Consider the following 20,000-nt stretch of genomic DNA (forward strand, 5'->3'; position numbering starts at 1 on the left):
GACGAAATGGAATAGAATGTAGAATTTAGGCCAAAGGCCTAGCGCTGGGACCTATGAGGTCATTCAGCGCTGAAGCAGAAACTGAGAGTAGAAAGGTTTGAACGGCGTAACAGGATGAAAGCCTCAAAAACCTTTCAGTCGCACTATGAAACAATTGCTAGGAGAGGCCGGATACCAAGATGGAATGGGACCTATGTGGTCATTCGGCGTTGAAATGGAAATTGACAGAAAGAAGTTTGAAAGGTGTAACAGGAGGCAAACCTCGCAGTTGCACTATGAGTCAATTGTTAAAAAGAGGTTGGAAAGTAAGATGAAGAAAGAGAATATGAAAGGAGGTACAGTAAAAGGAATGAAAGAGGTTGCAGCTAGGGACCGAAGGGACCCTGCAAAGAACCTTAGGTCATGCCTGCACTGCACCGCGTGAGGCACAATGACGACACTACACCCCCTACGGAGGAAGTCCTCCTGGGAACAATCGCATTGGTCTCTGCCCCGCGGCCTTTCGACGAGTTCTGTCCCCTTGTTAGTTGAGAGGCGGGGGATGGGGGGGAGGGTGGAATGTAAGCAAGCGATGGAATGTCAATATTGTGTTATACGACGTTAGTCTCTCGGATAGTGGCTTGACGTGACAGGAGATGTATTTACTGGATATGAATTCATAGTATGCGACATATATATATATTTATATATATATATATATATATATATATATATATATATATATATAAGTTCATCGTTGTACGAGTGGATTTCGCACTCGGCTACCAATCTGGTGGTCTGAAGTTCGATTCTCGGCTCTGCCAACGCGGAACTAGAGGAATTTATTTCTGGTGATAGAAATTCATTTCTCGATATAATGTGGTTCGGATCCCACAATAAGCTGTATGTCCCGTTGCTAGGTAACCAATTGGTTCTAGCTACGTAAAAATATCTAATCCTTCGGGCCAGCCCTAGGAGAGCTGTTAATCAGCTCAGTGGTCTGGTAAAACTAAGATATACTTGACTTTATATAGTATATACATACATACTACCATTTCTTAATATAAATGGCCTTACAGAGTACTATTTGAGGATGACAACACTGATTTGTACGGAGTATCTGACTTCCTCCAACTTCTTGAAACGAAGGATATATGACATATTAGTATAAACTGATTCTCGTCTATCTATCTATTTCATCTATAAATATACGAGCTTGTTGGCGCGTGCTTCGCGCGCTGGAACCAAGGGCTGCTGTCTCCCAACCAAGCAGACAAACAGGTTTGCAAGAGGAGGGTGGATGTCTCCCTATTCTCCCGTTCCCCTGCCTATCCAGGCCCCACCTGGGCTGGACAAACCAGTTTGCAGGGAGTGGGTGGCTGTGTCATGTCTCCCTTACTGTCATTCACGGGAGGACAAACAAGATCAGATCATCTCAGATTATTAATATATATATATATATATATATATATATATATATATATATGTGTGTGTGTGTGTGTGTGTGTGTGGTGTGTGTGTGTGTGTGTGTGCCTATGTGTGTATTGTATAATTTTTAATTGAATATATCATACCCAACTATCCTAAAATATTTTAGAATCTAAATGTCCTATCTAATTAACATTTGCACATGCTTTTAAGTCTATACTCATGAACACGTGAACAAGAATATTGTGTAAACTTGTTTGTATGGTAAGTAATGAAGGTTTTAACCCGCGTTATCCAACCAACCAATTTTCACTTTACATCTGAACCTCATTTCTATGAAGCAAATACATTTCAAAGTGTATACTAATTCTGTCAGCAACGGACATGAAATCTGTCGCGTCCATCACTTCAGTATACAATGATTATGGACGAGAGCAATCCCAAAGCTGGCGTAATGGACTCCGGATTAATGAAAATCCATTCAGCGCGCATATACTTTATTACTTTATGAACCTGGCGCTTACGTGCGGAATGGCTCGTAAATATTAGCACAAATAAAATGAAAAGTATCCAGTAATTAAGAGATACTTATACATAAACGTTTGCTCTGCAACTGTTAGGCCGATAAGCAAAACTAGGTAACAGGGATAGTAGACCTCTAAATGAAGGCAAAGTCAGTCAGCGCTTATTAACCCCACTGAAAATTCGTGGGGCGGAGCTAGGCGCAATGTCATTAAAAAAACTTATTGAATGCCAGAAATCTAACACCTTTCTCTACGTGAAAACATGTATGGTGGCGAAAAGAAATTATAATAAAGACAAATCCACGAAGGAAAGAGAAACGACGGAGTTCTGCAAAGCCTTTCGACTTCTCTGTACGTAAAGGACACGAAGTTGAAATAAAAGGCCTTGCAGAATTCCACCGTTTCTCTATCCTGTTTTATTTATTTACTCATCACGTTCCATATTTTCGTGATTCAATTACACACACACACACACACACACACACACACACACATATATATATATTATAATATATATTATATATATATATATATATATATATATATATATATATATATATATATTCAAATTTTTTTTACTATCGAATTTACTGGCATGTATAGAAAACACGAAATTCCCTTTAGAAAAAGACCCAAGCCCCTCATCCACTCCCCCCCCCCCCCCCCACCGCATTACAAGGTGTTGGCCAAATACTAAGCCATAATGAGCACGGCTATGTGGAGACGGACAGCCACTAAATGCTACAAGACAGTGCCAGTTTGTAGGGAAGATCGTGTAGGGAAGAGAGATACGACGTCCAGAATTGGGAAGACTCACTCAACTCGAGATCTTCTAGATTTGAGTGAGATGGTTAGAACGGGTTACAAAAGCATTTGATATAGATATTATACAAGCTGCAGATAACAGCCAATGTGAAGTGCAAACAGGGTATGATGGACCTCCAGCTTACTTGGGATGTGTGCTGAAATCTATGGTCAAATAGAGCCTTGTTTCACCGACCAAAATTAAAATAAATATGCTGTATTAGAAAGAATTTTTCTGTACTGTTTAACATGCCCATTACTTATTTTTTCAAAATTTCATTATAATAAATAAATCATAAATATCCTATCCTAAAATTCCTGTATCTTTATCTCACCGTGAATCACCCTTTTTCAGATCTTTTCAGGCTTTCCCATAGACCTTTCCTACCCTTCCCCCAAAACGGATAGCAAGAACAACAATAACAGCAACAAAAGTAGTATGCAGGCTAACTTCCCGAGTAAGCAAAAAATGATAGCGATGAGGCCTAGATGCAGATGTAGACCAGATTAGATTTCAAGCTGAAATTATACGAGATAGAAGAGAGGACACATAATTATTCCAACTTTAATGGTGATTATGCTTTAGACCACTGCCTGGAGGTAGTGTAAACTGCACGACGCAGAGAGGAGTGGGGATAATCGATAAGTGAAGAAGGTGCAGAGAAATTACAATCTATCTAATCGCAATGGTGATAATGATTTAGGAAACTGTCAGGAGATAGCGTACATCGCACAAAATAAGAAAAAAACGAGAGAAATTATTCACTGTCAGAAGAGAGCGTGAGTGGAATGAAACAGAGGAGTCACAAATCATCAAATAGCACAAATGATTGCGAGTAAACCAATGTCCGAAGATAGCGCACACAGTTCGGAACTGCCCAGAGATAGCATAAACTGCGCTAAGCAGACAAGAGTGGAGAGAAGTCACATAATTTAATATATGATTGTAATGGTAACTGCGATTAGTATCACGAGGTAACTCAATTCCGCGAGACAAAATAAAGCTGAGACAATTCAAAATTCATAATACCAAAATGATGATTATGATCTAGACCCCTGTAAGCATAAGAGATAGAAGAGCTGACACAATTCGTAATTCATTATGGTGTCTCATGGTAATTATGATTTCAACCCGTGTCAAGCACAAGACAGAAGAGTTAGGAAAATTCACATCTAATCGTAGCGGTGGTTACGGTTTAGACCACTGTCAGGAGATGACGAACACAAGCAGACAATGTGATATCTTACCCTGGGGTTCTCGCTGGCGACGGTAGAAGCCTCGAGGTACTGCAGGCCGAAGAAGTCCCTCTCGATGAGCTCCAGGTGGTTGAACACAAGGTCCAGCAGCGCCTGGCCCTTGGCGCGTTTCTGAGGACAGAGAAGAGAGGGTGAAAAATGAGAATTATACCTAAAGCTTAATAGACATTATAGCATGAGCTTGGAGTTCTCTTCTCATAAAAATTTCCTATTATAAATCTGAGTGAGAATTACTGCAAATACGCTGCCCTATTTTTCGATGACTGTATACAATAGTTTATTCGTTAAATTTCTTTATTCTTGTTATTCTTATAAATGTTTATCCTTCCCACGCCCGTTCGCATTTATATATATATATATATATATATATATATATATATATATATATATATATATATATATATATATATATATATATATATATTATATATATATATATATATGTATTGTGTGTGTGTGTATATATATATATAATTATGTATATATATATGTATATATATTTATGTATATATATATTTATGTATGTATATATATATATATATATATATATATATATATATATATATATATATATATATATATATAAGTCATATCACATTTCCGTGATTCATATACATATATCGAGCTACAATGTCCTTTAATATCTAATTCGCTCTACCACGGAATTAATATATTTTCATATATGCTTAACCGAAGGGGAATTTTTTCTCGATAATAGATTTGCCTGGACCAGGGCGCGAACCTATGGATCCTTTCAAACCCAGGAACGTCAGTGAAGCTTTTCCTACTACACCACCGCGAGAGGTTAAAAGTTCATGTCGCCTCTCACCCTCATATACCTTTCGCGCGCAGGTAATTAGTTGGTTTGGAGACAACATCAACCCACCTCGACTCCGGTAGTGTTTGTAGTGCTTTTGACAGCACGTAGCCAATCAATCTATAAGTCATATCACATTTCCGTGATTCATATACATATATCGAGCTACAATGTCCTTTAATATCTAATTCGCTCTACCACGGAATTAATATATTTTCATATATGCTTAACCGAAGGGGAATTTTTTCTCGATAATAGATTTGCCTGGACCAGGGCGCGAACCTATGGATCCTTTCAAACCCAGGAACGTCAGTGAAGCTTTTCCTACTACACCACCGCGAGAGGTTAAAAGTTCATGTCGCCTCTCACCCTCATATTGGCTACGTGCTGTCAAAAGCACTACAAACACTACCGGAGTCGAGGTGGGTTGATGTTGTCTCCAAACCAACTAATTACCTTTTTGCTCGCGAAAGGTATATAGGGGAGAGGCGACAAAAAAAAAAAAAAAAAAATGAACTTTTAACCTCTCGCGGTGGTGTAGTAGGAAAAGCTTCACTGACGTGCCTGGGTTTGAAAGGATCCATAGGTTCGCGCCCTGGTCCAGGCAAATCTATTATCGAAAAAATTCCCCTTCGGTTAAGCATATATGAAAAATATATTAATTCCGAGGTAGAGCGAATTAGATATTAAAGGACATTGTAGCTCGATATGTATATGAATCACGGAATGTAATATGACTTATAGATTGGCTACGTGCTGTCAAAAGCACTACAAACACTACCGGAGTCGAGGTGGGTTGATGTTGTCTCCAAACCAACTAATTACCTGCGCGCGAAAGGTATATGAGGGTGAGAGGCGACATGAACTTTTAACCTCTCGCGGTGGTGTAGTAGGAAAAGCTTCACTGACGTTCCTGGGTTTGAAAGGATCCATAGGTTCGCGCCCACCCGGTCCAGGCAAATCTATTATCGAGAAAAAAATTCCCCTTCGGTTAAGCATATATGAAAATATATTAATTCCTTGAGGTAGAGCGAATTAGATATTAAAGGACATTGTAGCTCGATATATATATATATATATATATATATATATATATATATAATATATATATATATATATATATATATATATATATGCATGCATAGAACAATGATTTTATCCACTGTACATACGACGCAGCTGCAAAATTACTTTAAATATTTACGTCATACCTGACCAGACAGGCACTCTGTTATATACAAATAATCATTTAAATAAAAAACCTTAACGTGTCTCAACATTCTGAGGAAGAAAGATCCACAGTGAAGAGGCACTTTGAATGAATATAGCTTTATATCATTTACGGACTGATAAACCCAACAACAGAAAAACAACAACAAAATTATTATTATTATTATTATTATTATTATTATTATTATTATTATTATTATTATAGGATGACTGTGATAGACAAAATAAAATAAATAAATGAATAAATAAATAATAACTCACAATCTCATGAATTTATATAGCTTTATATCATTGTGATTTGCTAAGTACAACAAAAACAATAACGACCAATATAATAATAATAATAATAATAATAATAATAATAATAATAATAATAATAATAATAATAATAATAATAATAATAATAATAATAATAATAATACTGAATCGCCTTAAAACTCAAAAGTATTCTTGTTAATATTCCCAACGCTGAATTGAATGCCTCATTAACCTCACGAAATAGGCTTTGAAAATGTCTAAAATCGCGGCGAAAAGAAATGCAGTTCGCCCAAAAATGTTAGGAAAAGTAAAATCATATAAACAATAAAAGAGAGCGTCGCATTCCTGTTATCAAGGTTCCAGAATTAAAAGCGGTACTTTTTACGGCGACAAATATTAAATTCAACTGTTCTTGAAAAAAAATTGGACGGAACTGAAATTAGTTAGCAAAGAGAAATGCTATTACGGGAAGCAAGTTCTTGCATACTCATTCCCTGAAGCATAAACATGAATGCCTTGAAACGAAAACACTTAAAAGCATGTACAAATGAACGGCAGACTTGAACAGGCCTCGGACGCTCCAACAATACAAAAAGAGTGACGGTACTTTTCGTTTTCATTTCACCCAGCAACAATTTTAATGGTTTTTGTGCCCAAGTTCGATTTCCGATAGGGTAAGAACGCTTTCGAAACGTTTCGTTAAATTCCACTATAACTGTTGAACTAAGCCATAATCAATGTATATATTTGGTATTTAGTCAACTGCTGTGCGTCACGACCAATGTAGAGAAGAAAAGAGTAGGGGGCTGGCATCGTCATACAAAAACAAGGCGTGATCCGACTTTCAGCTTACTTGGGGCACATACTAAAATCTAAGGTCAAACAGCCGATTGTTTAACCAGCAAAAATAAAAATAAATACGCTATATCTTAATAGAAATAATTGTTCGGTATTGTTTAACATGAACGTTACTTGTTTTTTACATCTTTATTCTAATAAACAAATCATAAATATCCTATCCTCTTGAAATTGCTATCTCTTTAACTCAACGCTAAACACCTTTTTCAGAAATCTGTAGGCTTTTCCTTTCCCGCCAAAAAGAACAAGAACAACTACAACAACAAAGTAGTTTGTAGGCTTACTCCCCGAGAACACTCCCTGGAGCATATCACCTCAAGGGGAAAATGGCCTATAAATATCATACACATACATACATACATACTTCATATATATATATATTATATATATATATATATATATATATATATATATATATTTGGTCATATTGTTCCTAATAATGATTCAACTTTCTAGAAGCGACATTGCCATTCATTATATATATATATATATATATATATATATATATATATATATATTGAAACTTTCTAAAGAAGCGACATTGCCATTCATTATATATATATATATATATATATATATATATATATATATATATATATAATGAATGGCAATGTCGCTTCTAGAAAGTTGAATCATTAATAGGAAGGAACAATATGGCCAACAGAAACTTCCGCATTTCCAGTTATAAATGTATTTCTGTACATCAAAAGCATTCTGGGAAACAAATCCCATCTTGAGGGTGGGACACAAGTTATGCTTCTGTGCCACCATGAAGATGGGAATTGTATGGACATAAATAAATGTATAACTGAAAATGCTGAAGTTTTTGCTGGCCATACTGTTTGTATTATGCTATATACTAGCAATTTACCAATCATTACTAAAAGCATATTCATCTGCAGCTTCATATAACTATTATGCATGATAAATTCGTATAGTAACTAAGTCTACGGGTATAACCCGCCCCTTTTCACGAGCATAACCAGCTCCGTTTCAAGGAATCCCTTCTCACTCCCACCCCCTTTGGAGGGGGTGAGGGTACGATCTTGGAGGATAAAACCCAATTATAAATCATTTTAGGGGTCCCCACTATAACCCGGCCAGATTTCATGCCCATTGGACCAGCCGTTTGGTCATGATTGAATGACAGACCGACAGACAGACATAACGCCCAGTCTAGATAGTAAGATATATATAACTATATATATATATATATATATATATATATATATATATATATATATATATATATATATATATATATATATATATATAAAGCATTATCTGACAGGCACTGCAAGAGTGCTATCACCACCCGGGAATGCCAACATGCGCTAATCCATCACAATGCTTTTTCCGTAGCCTACCAAAGATTAAAAGATTAACCTTTGCTCTCCAAATATCGTCTCTGTCACTTTTTCACCTGTAAATCAATAACAGAGGAAGCAAAGGGTAAATAAAAACTCAAATGTCAACCTACGATTCCTGTTTAATCTTCCTACCAATGGAGCATATTCCCGAGATGTATACTAGTATTGCACCAGCCCTTTTTTTTTTCTTTTTTTTTGCTATGACCCTAGGTTAGATTAGGTTGGGTTACGTTACATAAGTTACCTGAATTATTTAAATAATTTGGGTGTGGGAAACATAATGAGATTATTTTCAAAAAGATTCTCGAGATGTATACTAGTATTGCACCAGCCCAGGTTTCTTTTGGCCATGCCCCTAAGTTAAAATAAGTTAGGTTAGGTTGGGTTAAGTTACTTTAATAGACTCCAAGCGAAAAGTACTTTCGGTGAGGGAAAAACAACGAGATCATTTTCAAGAAGATTCTGTGGTTAATTCCTTAGATATGGCGTCCGGCTTCTTCAGAGAAGGTCAGTATTCGGTTGCAGTTCGGGAATATGCGTCCGGGGGAAGGTCATTAAAAAAAAACCGCCATAAAGAAGACGAAATCTGGATATTTTAAAATAATAAAGTATCAACGGGGCGTCCCAGTGGGTAGGGCGAGGCGGTAGAAAACAAAATAAGCATCAGAAGCGTCTTCCTAACCTAAGAAGTGGAATTCAAGTTCTTCAGCAAAATAAGTCAAATCAGCAAAAATTTATCTAAACAAGGAACAAGAAAATGACGAGATGCTGCCATGTTCGTCTGTTGCACAGAGTTCTTTATTTCCTTAGTTCTAGCGAATATGAACAGTAGATTTCTTCTAATGCATTTAGACATGTTTACTCTAAACGAGCATAGACAGAAAGAGAACCACTTTCAATGAGAGAGAGAGAGAGAGAGAGAGAGAGAGAGAGAGAGAGAGAGAGAGAGAGAGAGAGAGAGTCCAAAAGTTGACCCAAACTTGTCACTCATTTCCTGGGGGGGAAAAAGAAAAACAGGTACTGGAAGAGAATCATCTGAAACAATCAAAATGTTTGGCTGACACCAGGCACGACAATGGCTAAAAATACCCATCTCCCCCACACACACGCCGATCAAAAACGACACCACAGCAGCGGAAAAATAGGGCGGTTTCTTTTCACGCTATGAAAGTGGTTCTCTTTCCGATTCTGTCTGGAAGAGTAAATAAGTGTGAATCCACGAGAAGAAATCTACCGTTTTATTCACCATAACTAAATTTAGTATACGAGTCCCATACAATAGCAATACATGGCAGTTTTCTTTCACTCTATAAATGCGATACTCTTTCCGTTTCTGTTCTGAAAGAGTGACAGTTAATACATTAGGTAGATTATAGAATGGAATACAAAGTTGAGGCCAAAGGCCTCTGAGGTCATTCACCGCTGGAAAGGAAAATAAGAGTACGTAAGTTTGAAACAGGACAACCTCGTAGTTGCGCTGACATATTTGTTAGGAGAGGGTGGAAAGTAAGATGGAAGAATGGTAATATGAATGTAAGTTCAGTAAAAGGAATGACAGGGGGTTGCAGCTAGGAGCCGAAGGGACGCTGCGAAGAACAATCAGTAAAATACAACTACCATTTAATGAACTCATAGCTTCTCGACCCAGTAGTACTTTTCTAATACGAATATTTCAATTTATTGCCAGACCGGATATTCAAAGGCATCAAAAGCAATTAAGCAACGAGAAAGAAGCCAAGATGTCACAGAATGGCAATTTTTTCAATGAAAAAGTATATCTGTTTCAATGGATCTTGTCAATGAGTCTAATATGATTCCATGTGTAAAAAAAAGTTAATATAGATTTCCAGCCTTCTAGATAAAGAGGACAAGAATATTACAGTTACAAAAAAAAAACTGATAAGTTACCATAACTCAACAGCTAACGAAAAACAATGGTAAAAACAAAGCTGCCGCGACAGTAGACGATTACCGTGTAATATATAATATAATATATATAGATATATAAATATATATATATATATATATATATATATATATATATATATATATTATAAAGGAAAAAGTGTCTAATCAGACGACAGTCATTTACACGTGTTTTATCAATAAGAAACGTTTCATGTTGTCACCAACACATCATCAGTCTACAATTGAATTTCACAATTAAAATTATACTTAAAAATTGCAATAAAAATTAAAATGTACTCAGTTAACGTTAAAATAGAGTATGAGGAGAAAACTACCTATTCAAAAAGGAAGATAGAGCTGAGTGACTACAAATGATATATATATATATATAATTATATATATATATATATATATATATATATATATATTATATATATATATATATCCTCACTCAGTTACAGATTTCAGTGAGGGGCCGCCCTCAAAGCTTCCATACGTAACCATAAAGAACCTCAAGGGTTGGCAAAGCAATATTCTACTTCGACATAATTGGAATCAGAAAATATTTGATTGGAACAGAGAAATTGGAATGCTTACCGAAACAAACGCTCATTACAGATAAAAACGTTTATTTAAATCTGACAATATTTCGGAGGCAATTAAATCAACTACCGTGGCAAATCCTGTTCTGTGAAACCTTCCTAAAATTAACAACACACAAAAAACAAAAATGACCAAGGTCAATTCTGCTGATCATATTTCAACGAGCAGTCTCCAAACGGGAGCCTGGCTAGGAAATGAAGAAAATTGCAAGAGTAACGACCATTGACAAGAACTAAGAGGGACGGTTAGACGTCCATGAAGCAAGAAAAGGTCAATAGTTGAAGACTATAAAGAGGGATATGAGAGGAATAAGTACATTACTTACAAAGTTCTTCACTGATGAGCTGCCACTTTTAAGAGTCCTATTAATATACAATGCAATTAGTGTACAGGCAATTTCATGCCAAAACTCTACGGGCGTTGAACTCAAAGTTTATCTCACAAATCTAAGACGAAATGTGGAAAAAATATGCCGAAGAAACTTCGGCGCAATCGAGTTTTCTGTACAGCGTATACTGTTGTATGGAACAACTCTCAGCCGTAGCCCATTAATCTTTCAGTCACATCCCGGTGGTGGCCTGTGTTGTTGACACCTACAGCGGTTATGGATAACTTTAACCTTTAATAAAAATAAACACTACCGAGACTAGAGGCCTACAATTTGGTATGTTTGATGATTAGAGGGCGAATGATCAAAATACCGACTTTCAACCCTCTAGCCTTAGTAGGTTTTAAGATCTGAGGGCGAACAGACAGACAAAAAGCGATCTCAATAGTTTTCTTCTACAGAAAACTAAAAGTAAAGACGCAATGCAACTGATTCACTGAAATAACGTTGCAACTCCAGAATCACTTGAACAAGGCCTTCACTCCTGACGATACAGGTACCCTGCTCTTAAATACGCGACTTAAACAAACCAGCAAGAGGTAACCTTAACGCACGTATCACTATCTCTAAAACTCAAAGTAAACACCAATAATTATGGGAGAATACATATGAAAATAACCAACTCGTAAATAACTCAATTTATTCTACTGCCAAATAATTAGATACACCAAGTCCAAGCGTAGCTATGCCAAAGGCTGCATTTCAGACTAAGACTCCGCGCAAGACAAGGACAGACTGTCCGAGCAGCATCAAAACACGCAAATGACGAAAGCAACGTCTAGTAACAACTTTATATAACGTAGGGTAGCAGACGTGTTATACAATTACCTAATCATTTATTAGCAACAAAGAGAGAGCAGATGGATACTAACAGAATTCAAGTCCGACAATTAGACTCGCAAGGATCTACAACACTCGAGTTAAAACTACTTTTACTGAGTAAAAACATCCTAGCATAACACTTACTGCCTAGTTAAGGATATGATTACTATGTTCTAGAGCGAATTACGACATCTACCTTAGCGCTTACAACTGAATCGTTTTCTCATATCGGAGACAAGGATAAGAGAGAGAGAGAGAGAGAGAGAGAGAGATTTTGCTTTGCGATGCCCACCCCGGAGACAAAGATATTTCCAAGGCTTCAAGGAGAGAGAGAGAGAGAGAGAGAGAGAGAGAGAGAGAGAGAGAGAGAGAGAGTTTTGCTTTGCGATGCCCACCCCGGAGACAAAGATATTTCCAAGGCACCAAGGAAGGAGAGAGAGAGAGAGAGAGAGAGTCTTACCTTGCCATGCCCACCACCCAACCCTTTCGAATGCTATTCAACTTTAGGGTGCCAATTGAAAATAATGATGTCAACTCTGAATTCGTAACCGGATTTGATATTCTATATCGAGCGAGAATTACGTCATGCGTTAGGATCGTAGCGAAGGACAGCACTGCATCGTGGTTCGCTCGCCAGGAAATGAGACCCACGGACCTGCCTAATTTCATTTCTGAACAGGTGCACTGGACGTTATAGGATGGTTGACATGCATAACGGATGCGATTACATAATACAGAGAAGAGAGAGAGAGAGAGAAAGAGAGAGAGAGATGATCAGCCAATGATTCCTTAGTTGAAGGACGTTTGATTCGCACAGAAATTCTATGAAATCGGAAAATACAAGCGAGGCTTAGGTCTAATGGTTAATAGCCGACCGGCCTATTGAAATATAGGGTACCTATCACTTAGTCGACTACTATGGTAAGGTGGAGTGCGGTATGGGGTTCGCACCCGCATCCCAAAGCGACTTGCTACATACCAGAACGTTAACATCTTCCGGAGTCACCCAATGTAAGAGGAAGAGGCTTACAGTTAAGAAAAAAAAATGGCGTGATCCGACCTCCAGCTTAATCAGGATGCGTGCAAGATTTACCGCTCACGCATAAGTTGTAAACATATTCCTTACTTTTAACATAAATTAAAATACGCAATATTTTATTAGATATAATTCTTTTTGTACAGTATAACATGCACATTATTCATTTTTTACATTTTCATTCTAATAAATACATCGTAACTATGCTATCCTAAAATTCCAGTATCTTTAACTCAATGAGAAACACCTTTTTCACACCTTTTTAGGTTCTTCCATAGACCTTTCCTACATCCAGCCCCGCCCCCCAACAACTGCAACAACAAAGACAAGAAAAGCAAAGTAGTTTGGAGGCTTACTCCCCGAGCAAGCGAAAAAAATCAATTAATCAAGATCATGGCGCATGAAACAGGACCGTCACGAATCCCATGGAAACTGGATGGCTAGACTAAAGCAACAACAGCGAGGAGGAGGAGGGGAGGAGGAGGAGGAGGAGGAGGAGGAGGAGGGGTGGGGAAAGGGGGAGGGGAAGAGGGGAGAGGAGGGAACAAAAGAAGGGGGCCGGAGGGATACAGGAAAAAAACCTGATCCTTCGTTTAGTCATCTAGTCAGCCGTGCGATCCAGCTATATATATGAACAGGTTTACAAAGGAGAGAGAGAGAGAGACCTTACCTTACAGACCTTACATCTTGTTCGGGTTGCCCCAGGTCCCTCAGTGTGAGGCACCTCTAATGTCTACCAGAGAGTTGCTAGTACTTCTTCCGGTATATTTTGCATCTTTCCAATCTTGGATGGTCTGGGATGCAGTTTAGATATTTGTCGAGCTTATTCTTAAACACATCTACGCTCACTCCTGATATATTCCTCAGATGAGATGGCAACGCATTGAATAGACGCTGCATTATCGATGCTGGTGCGTAGTGGATTAATGTCCTGTGTGCTTTCCTTATTTTTTTTTCTGGTATAGTGTTTTGGGCACTATTAAGCTACCTCTGCTTGCTTCTTTCTGATATTTTTAGTTCCATGATATTTTTCTGCTATCCCTTCTATCTGTTCCATGCCTGAATTATCATGTAGCGTTCTCTTCTCTTTCTAGACTATATAATTTTTAAGAATTGTAGGTCTTTCCCAGTAGTCTAGGTCCTTAACTTCTTCTATTCTAGCTGTAAAGGACCTTTGTACACTCTCTATTTGTGCAATATCCTTTTGATAGTGTGGGTACCATATCATATTGCAATATTCAAGTGGACTACGAACATATGTTTTATAAAGCATAATCATGTGTTCAGCTTTTCTTGTTTTGAAGTGCCGTAACAACATTCCCATTTTTGCTTTACATTTTGCCAACAGAGTTGCTATTTGATCATTGCATAACATGTTCCTATTCATCATCACACCAAGGTCTTTAACTGCTTCCTTATTTGTGATGGTCTCATTATATGGTCCCTTATATGCATATAGCTTTCTTTCTCTGTCTCCATAATTTATTGATTCAAATTTATCAGAGTTAAATACCATCCTATTTACCTCTGCCCAATCATATACTTTGTTAAGGTCTCTTTGTAGAGCGTTCCTATCTTCTCACAAGTAATTTCTCTACTTATTCTTGTGTCATCTGCGAAACTATCACTACCGAATCTTTAACATTATTGTCTATGTCTTCATCATAATAACAAACAGTATTGCAGCTAACACCGTACCTTGCGGCACACCGGATATTACCTTGGCTTCATCCGATTTCTCGTTCGTTTGCAATAACTATCTGTTTTCTGTTGTGAAAAAAATTCTTTTAACCATTTTCCTACTTTATCCACGATATTGTGTTTTCTAATTTTCTTCGCTAATATATTATGGTCTACTTTATCAAAAGCTTTTGCAAAGTCTAAATAAACCACATCTGTTTCATTTTCCGCTTTTCATATTTTTTGAATATGTTCTCAGGTGGACTAACAGTTGGGTTTGTGTACTTTTTCCGGGTACGAAACCATGTTGTCCCTTTATTAAACAAATTAAATTAATTTTTTATTAAATGTTTCATAATATTTTTTCTTCATTACCCTTTCATACACTTTCATAATATGTGATGTTAGACTCACAGGCCTATAATTACTTGCCTCTAGTCTTGATCCACTTTGAAAGTAGGGGTAATATATGCTAATTTGTGCTCATCATATATCTTGCCTGTATCTACACTTTGTCTTAATAATATTGCAAGTGGCTTTGCGATAGAATGAACTACTTTCTTTAACAAAATAGCAGGAATTCCATCAGGCCCTGCAGCAGCTCCATTTTTAATTTCATTAATAGCCTGCACATATCAGCTTCATTAATATCTATGTCAGCTAAATATTCACTATTTTCATCCCTTACTTCTATATCATTATCTTCATTATCTATTCTAGGGGTGAATTCTCTCTTATATCGTTCTGCCAGTATGTTGCAAATTTCCTTTTTTTCATTCGTTAATCTCCCTTCAATTCTCAGAGGGCCTATTTCTATTCTTCTTTTATTCATCTTCTTCGCATATGAGTATAATAGTTTTGGGGTTTTGCTTGATATTTATAGGGTAGGGTTTTTTCTTCCAAGTCCCGTTTTTTTCATTTTCTTTTGATTGTATAATCTTTTGTTCTGCATTTTCTATCTTACTTTTTAGTTCTATAACTTTTCCATGCATTTTTTTTTTTTTCTTTTGCAAGACCTTTTTTTCCACTTTCTGATTTTCTGGAACAAGATCCTTCTGTCTCTTGGTATGCATGAATGATGTTTTACTTTTCTTCTTCGGTATATATTTTTCCACTATTTTTCTCCAATATTTTATAATATCTCCGTATTTTACCCTTATGTCATCACTTAAAGAAAATGTTATCCCAATCTTTGTTTAATTCTTCATTAATTTCTGACCATTTTATATTTTTACTGTAGAAAGTTGTATTTTCCATATCCTTCCCACTTTTTCATTTTCTTGCTTATCTCTATTTTCACTTGCTTTGGAATGACTGTTAATTCTATGACATTATGGTCTGAAATACTCGCATTATAAACTATTATTTCTTTAACATAATTCATCTCGTTCACAAATACTAGGTCTAAAGTATTTTCCTTTCTTGTTGGCAGGTGATTTATTTGTTGAATGTTGTATTCTAGTAGCATATCTAATAGCTTTTCAAATTGCCTCTTATCTTCTGCACTACTATTACTCTCTTTTTTATATGTATAAGTACAACCACAATCTCCTATTCGTTTCTTCTTTCCATTCTACGAAAGGAAACGTTGAAGTCACCAGATAGGAGAATAGTCCAGTCCTTGTGATTTCTACATATATCATTCCAATTTTTCAATTATTAAGTCAAACTCTTTAGTATTAGAGGGGGTCTATATATTACTATGTTCATCAATTTTTCAGATTCAAATTCTACCGCTATTAGTTCACATTCTGAGTTACTATATTTCTCATATATTTTTCCTTGTTTTTTTGTCTTTCCCATATATTGCGGTTCCCCCTTGATTCCTATTTTTTTCTATCTGATCTATAAGTTTGGAACCCTTTTATTTGATCATCATTCCCAGTCTCTTGGGAAATACCAGGTTTCAACTTATATTCATTATATCTATTTTCTTTTCATTTTTGGGTTAGTTTCTTCTAAGTACTCTATTTTTTCTTTTTTGAGTTACTCGTAACTAAACCCTGCGCATTCATCACTATGATGGTTTGCGTGTTTTCTCCTTCATTTAATACTGGTAGTAATAAGGATTTTCCCATGTCTCTTTCCTGTTCTGGTATGTTGTTCTTTTTTTTCATTTCCAGAAATTCTGACATTAAAAAATCCAACTTTTTCCATAATATTTGATCTTCCTTCATCATAATTATTCATTTTGTGTCTGAATCTGCAATTTTCTCCGTCCTTTCTGCAATATCCTCTTGCATAATAAATACAGTTATTATCTCTTGAGTAGAATTTCGGAGCTGATGCTTTGAAATTTTTTTGCTGACACCTCTGCATATCTCATTGGTGGTTTGCTTTTTCTCTTTTACCTGATATTCTTGATTTCTCTCTTTATTTGTTTCTTTCTTATTTTGGATTTTATTACTTGGTTGGTTATTTATTTGATTATGATTCATGGCTACAGGGTGCATATATTTGCATTTTTTTGTCGAACTTACATCCTTTTCCTTCATTTAGGTTTTACATATTTTTGGATGCAGATCTCTGCAATCATCCCCATATCCATCTAAGTATGCACATTTACCATATATTTCATAGTTTTGACATATCTTAGGATGTTTTGTAGTAACATCTTTCTCCAAATCTGCAATTCCCTCTTTTCAAAAGATTGCAGATTTTGTTCTTTCTTGTCTATTTTTTCCTCTTTCCCGTCATTGTATAGATCTGGGTAGAGCCTCTTCGGGATTTGCTTTTCTGTTGTCATATCGTAATTTATTTCTTCGTAGGTATGCTGCTTTATTGCCTCATATGTAGTATCAATGAGTATTTCTGCATCCATACTTTTATCTTGTTCTTTGTTTTCCTTATTTTTTTTTCTGTCATTTCATTTTTGTTTACTTCTCTTTTCCTCTTCCGTTTTCCTCTTCTTCTTTTTCGTTCTTCTTCTTCCTCTTCCTCTTCTTCTTCATCCTCAACTATTTGTACATTTCAATTTTGATTTAATAACCATTGTCTATCCATGATAGACATGTTGAACAAAAAATTCTTGTATCTTTTCTCAAATCTTGTATTACCTCACACACTGTGGATGGGTCGGAATGTTGCATGCAGCACATTTTCTGATTAGGTTTTGTGGATTGACTATGCTATACCAAACCTTACACAGTTTGCATGCTTTTGGCATTCTTTTTTCCTAATGCATCAATTAGGATATTCACAAGATTCACCTTATTCATTTTTCTTTGTCGAATATGTTGGTTTATGTATATTTTCTTTATGAGTCTCTTGACCACTTGGATTTTATTTGGAACTTCTTCAATTATTTTCAAGATGTTTTCATTAGATTTGTTCCAGTTTGAAGGATTATATCCTTCTAATATATCTATGAATGCTTTTGTATCTTTTTGGTTAGGACTGTTGCTGATTTCATAGATGAGAAATGCCAGTTCCCTTCCTGCTACCTCATCGTATTGCGAATTTGCTAAACACGCCAAATTACGCCACCTCTTCCCGCAGTTGGAACTTACTGCCATCTTGTTCTGATTTATAGTTATTACACTTGATAAACTAACTTAGAAGACGCTTTATCCTACTATTTTCACACTAATCTTATCACCGATAGTTCACGAACACTTCTAGATATTTCTCAAATTCTAGTCGTATGTTAAACTTGTGATATCTGTTGATTATTGTGACTTCACGCGGGTACGTCTCACCAAGCAAGATGGCTACTACGAGAGAGAGAGGAGGAGGAGGACGGAGAGGAGGAGGAGGAGGAGGGGTGGGGAAAGGGAGAAGAGGAGAGGAGGGAACAAAGAAGGGGGCCGGAGGGATACAGGAAAAAACTTGATCCTTCGTTTAGTCATCTAGTCAGCCGTGCGATCCAGCTATATATATCAACCTCTGATGAACAGGTTTACAAAGGAGAGAGAGAGAGAGAGAGAGCAGCAGAGACGAGAGAGAGAGCAGAGGAGAGAAGAGAACGAGAGAGGAGAAATGTGTATAAATATACTTGGAATATTTGCAATCGATTAATTATTATTCTTTTGAGAAAGAATCTAAAAGAATTATGGTTGGTAGACAGTGGTAAAATTTGCCAAAATACTTACAGCAACAAGAAAGGGGAAAGGAAATCTAAATAATAGATGCATATGTAATGAAAGTCTACGAAAAAATCACCTTTTTATCAGAAAAATAGTCATAAATGAAAAATTGGCAATGGACAGAAACGATAGAAAGTTCAAAACACAATTAAGAGTTGACTTATGACAACCTACAAACAATGAAAGATTAACAGTTGTAGGCGGGTATTTCAGTACAAACAATTCCAAGAAATAATTCCTGAAAAATAAACTTAAAAATGGATCGAAGCAATTGTAAATTATTTCTAGTAGTGATGTATGCAAATGTAATAGCCACCATTGAATACTTCGTCCTAAATGCAAAAGCAGAGAAATCTAAGATCTAGGAGAGCAAGCAAGACTGTGGAGGTGATATATGGAGAGTGGACAACTACAATTACACAGGTTAATTCTGCCTGTCCCCCAGCTCTCTCCATTCCAATGCCAAATGCGAATTTATTTAAACGTCCATTTTATTATCTTATAATTAGTTTCATATCCCTTAAGATAATGCATTATCGAAATAATCTCTTGATCTCGTTTGTATGCCTATATCTGCTATCTTCACTTTGAAGTGAGACATGTGGATATAAAAATTTCTCTTCATTATATTCGAACATTCTATCTACGGTAGGTTCAAAGGGAAATAAATAAATAAATATAATAATAATAATAATAATAATAATAATAATAATAATAATAATAATAATAATAATAATAATAATATCGAGAACAGAGAACTGGGGCAATATCTGAAAACCAGTGAAGACGAGTGGCTCAAGAGTGCATGGGAAGGACTGATAAAAGTAGAAGACCCAGAAATATACTGAGACAGGAGAATGACAAACAGAACAGAGGAATGGCACAGCAAACCAATGCACTGACAAAATCAAGAAGAGAGTATCACTCATTGATGTCGCAATACCATGGGACAC

At 36.2% G+C, this 20,000-nt stretch overlaps 1 protein-coding gene across 7 annotated transcripts in view; it reads right to left on the reverse strand.

Moving 5' to 3' along the window:
- LOC135219392 (tyrosine-protein phosphatase non-receptor type 4-like) overlaps positions 1-20,000 on the reverse strand; it is a 523,112-nt gene that overhangs the window by 339,948 nt on the left and 163,164 nt on the right. For all 7 annotated transcript variants that reach the window (XM_064256132.1, XM_064256131.1, XM_064256135.1 and 4 more), the window contains one exon: positions 3,984-4,103. In XM_064256132.1, coding sequence (XP_064112202.1) covers positions 3,984-4,103 — 120 coding nt within the window. The remainder of the gene's footprint in view (positions 1-3,983; positions 4,104-20,000) is intronic.

The sequence above is a fragment of the Macrobrachium nipponense genome, chromosome 1 (assembly GCF_015104395.2).
Source record: "Macrobrachium nipponense isolate FS-2020 chromosome 1, ASM1510439v2, whole genome shotgun sequence".
Lineage (NCBI taxonomy): Eukaryota > Metazoa > Arthropoda > Malacostraca > Decapoda > Palaemonidae > Macrobrachium > Macrobrachium nipponense.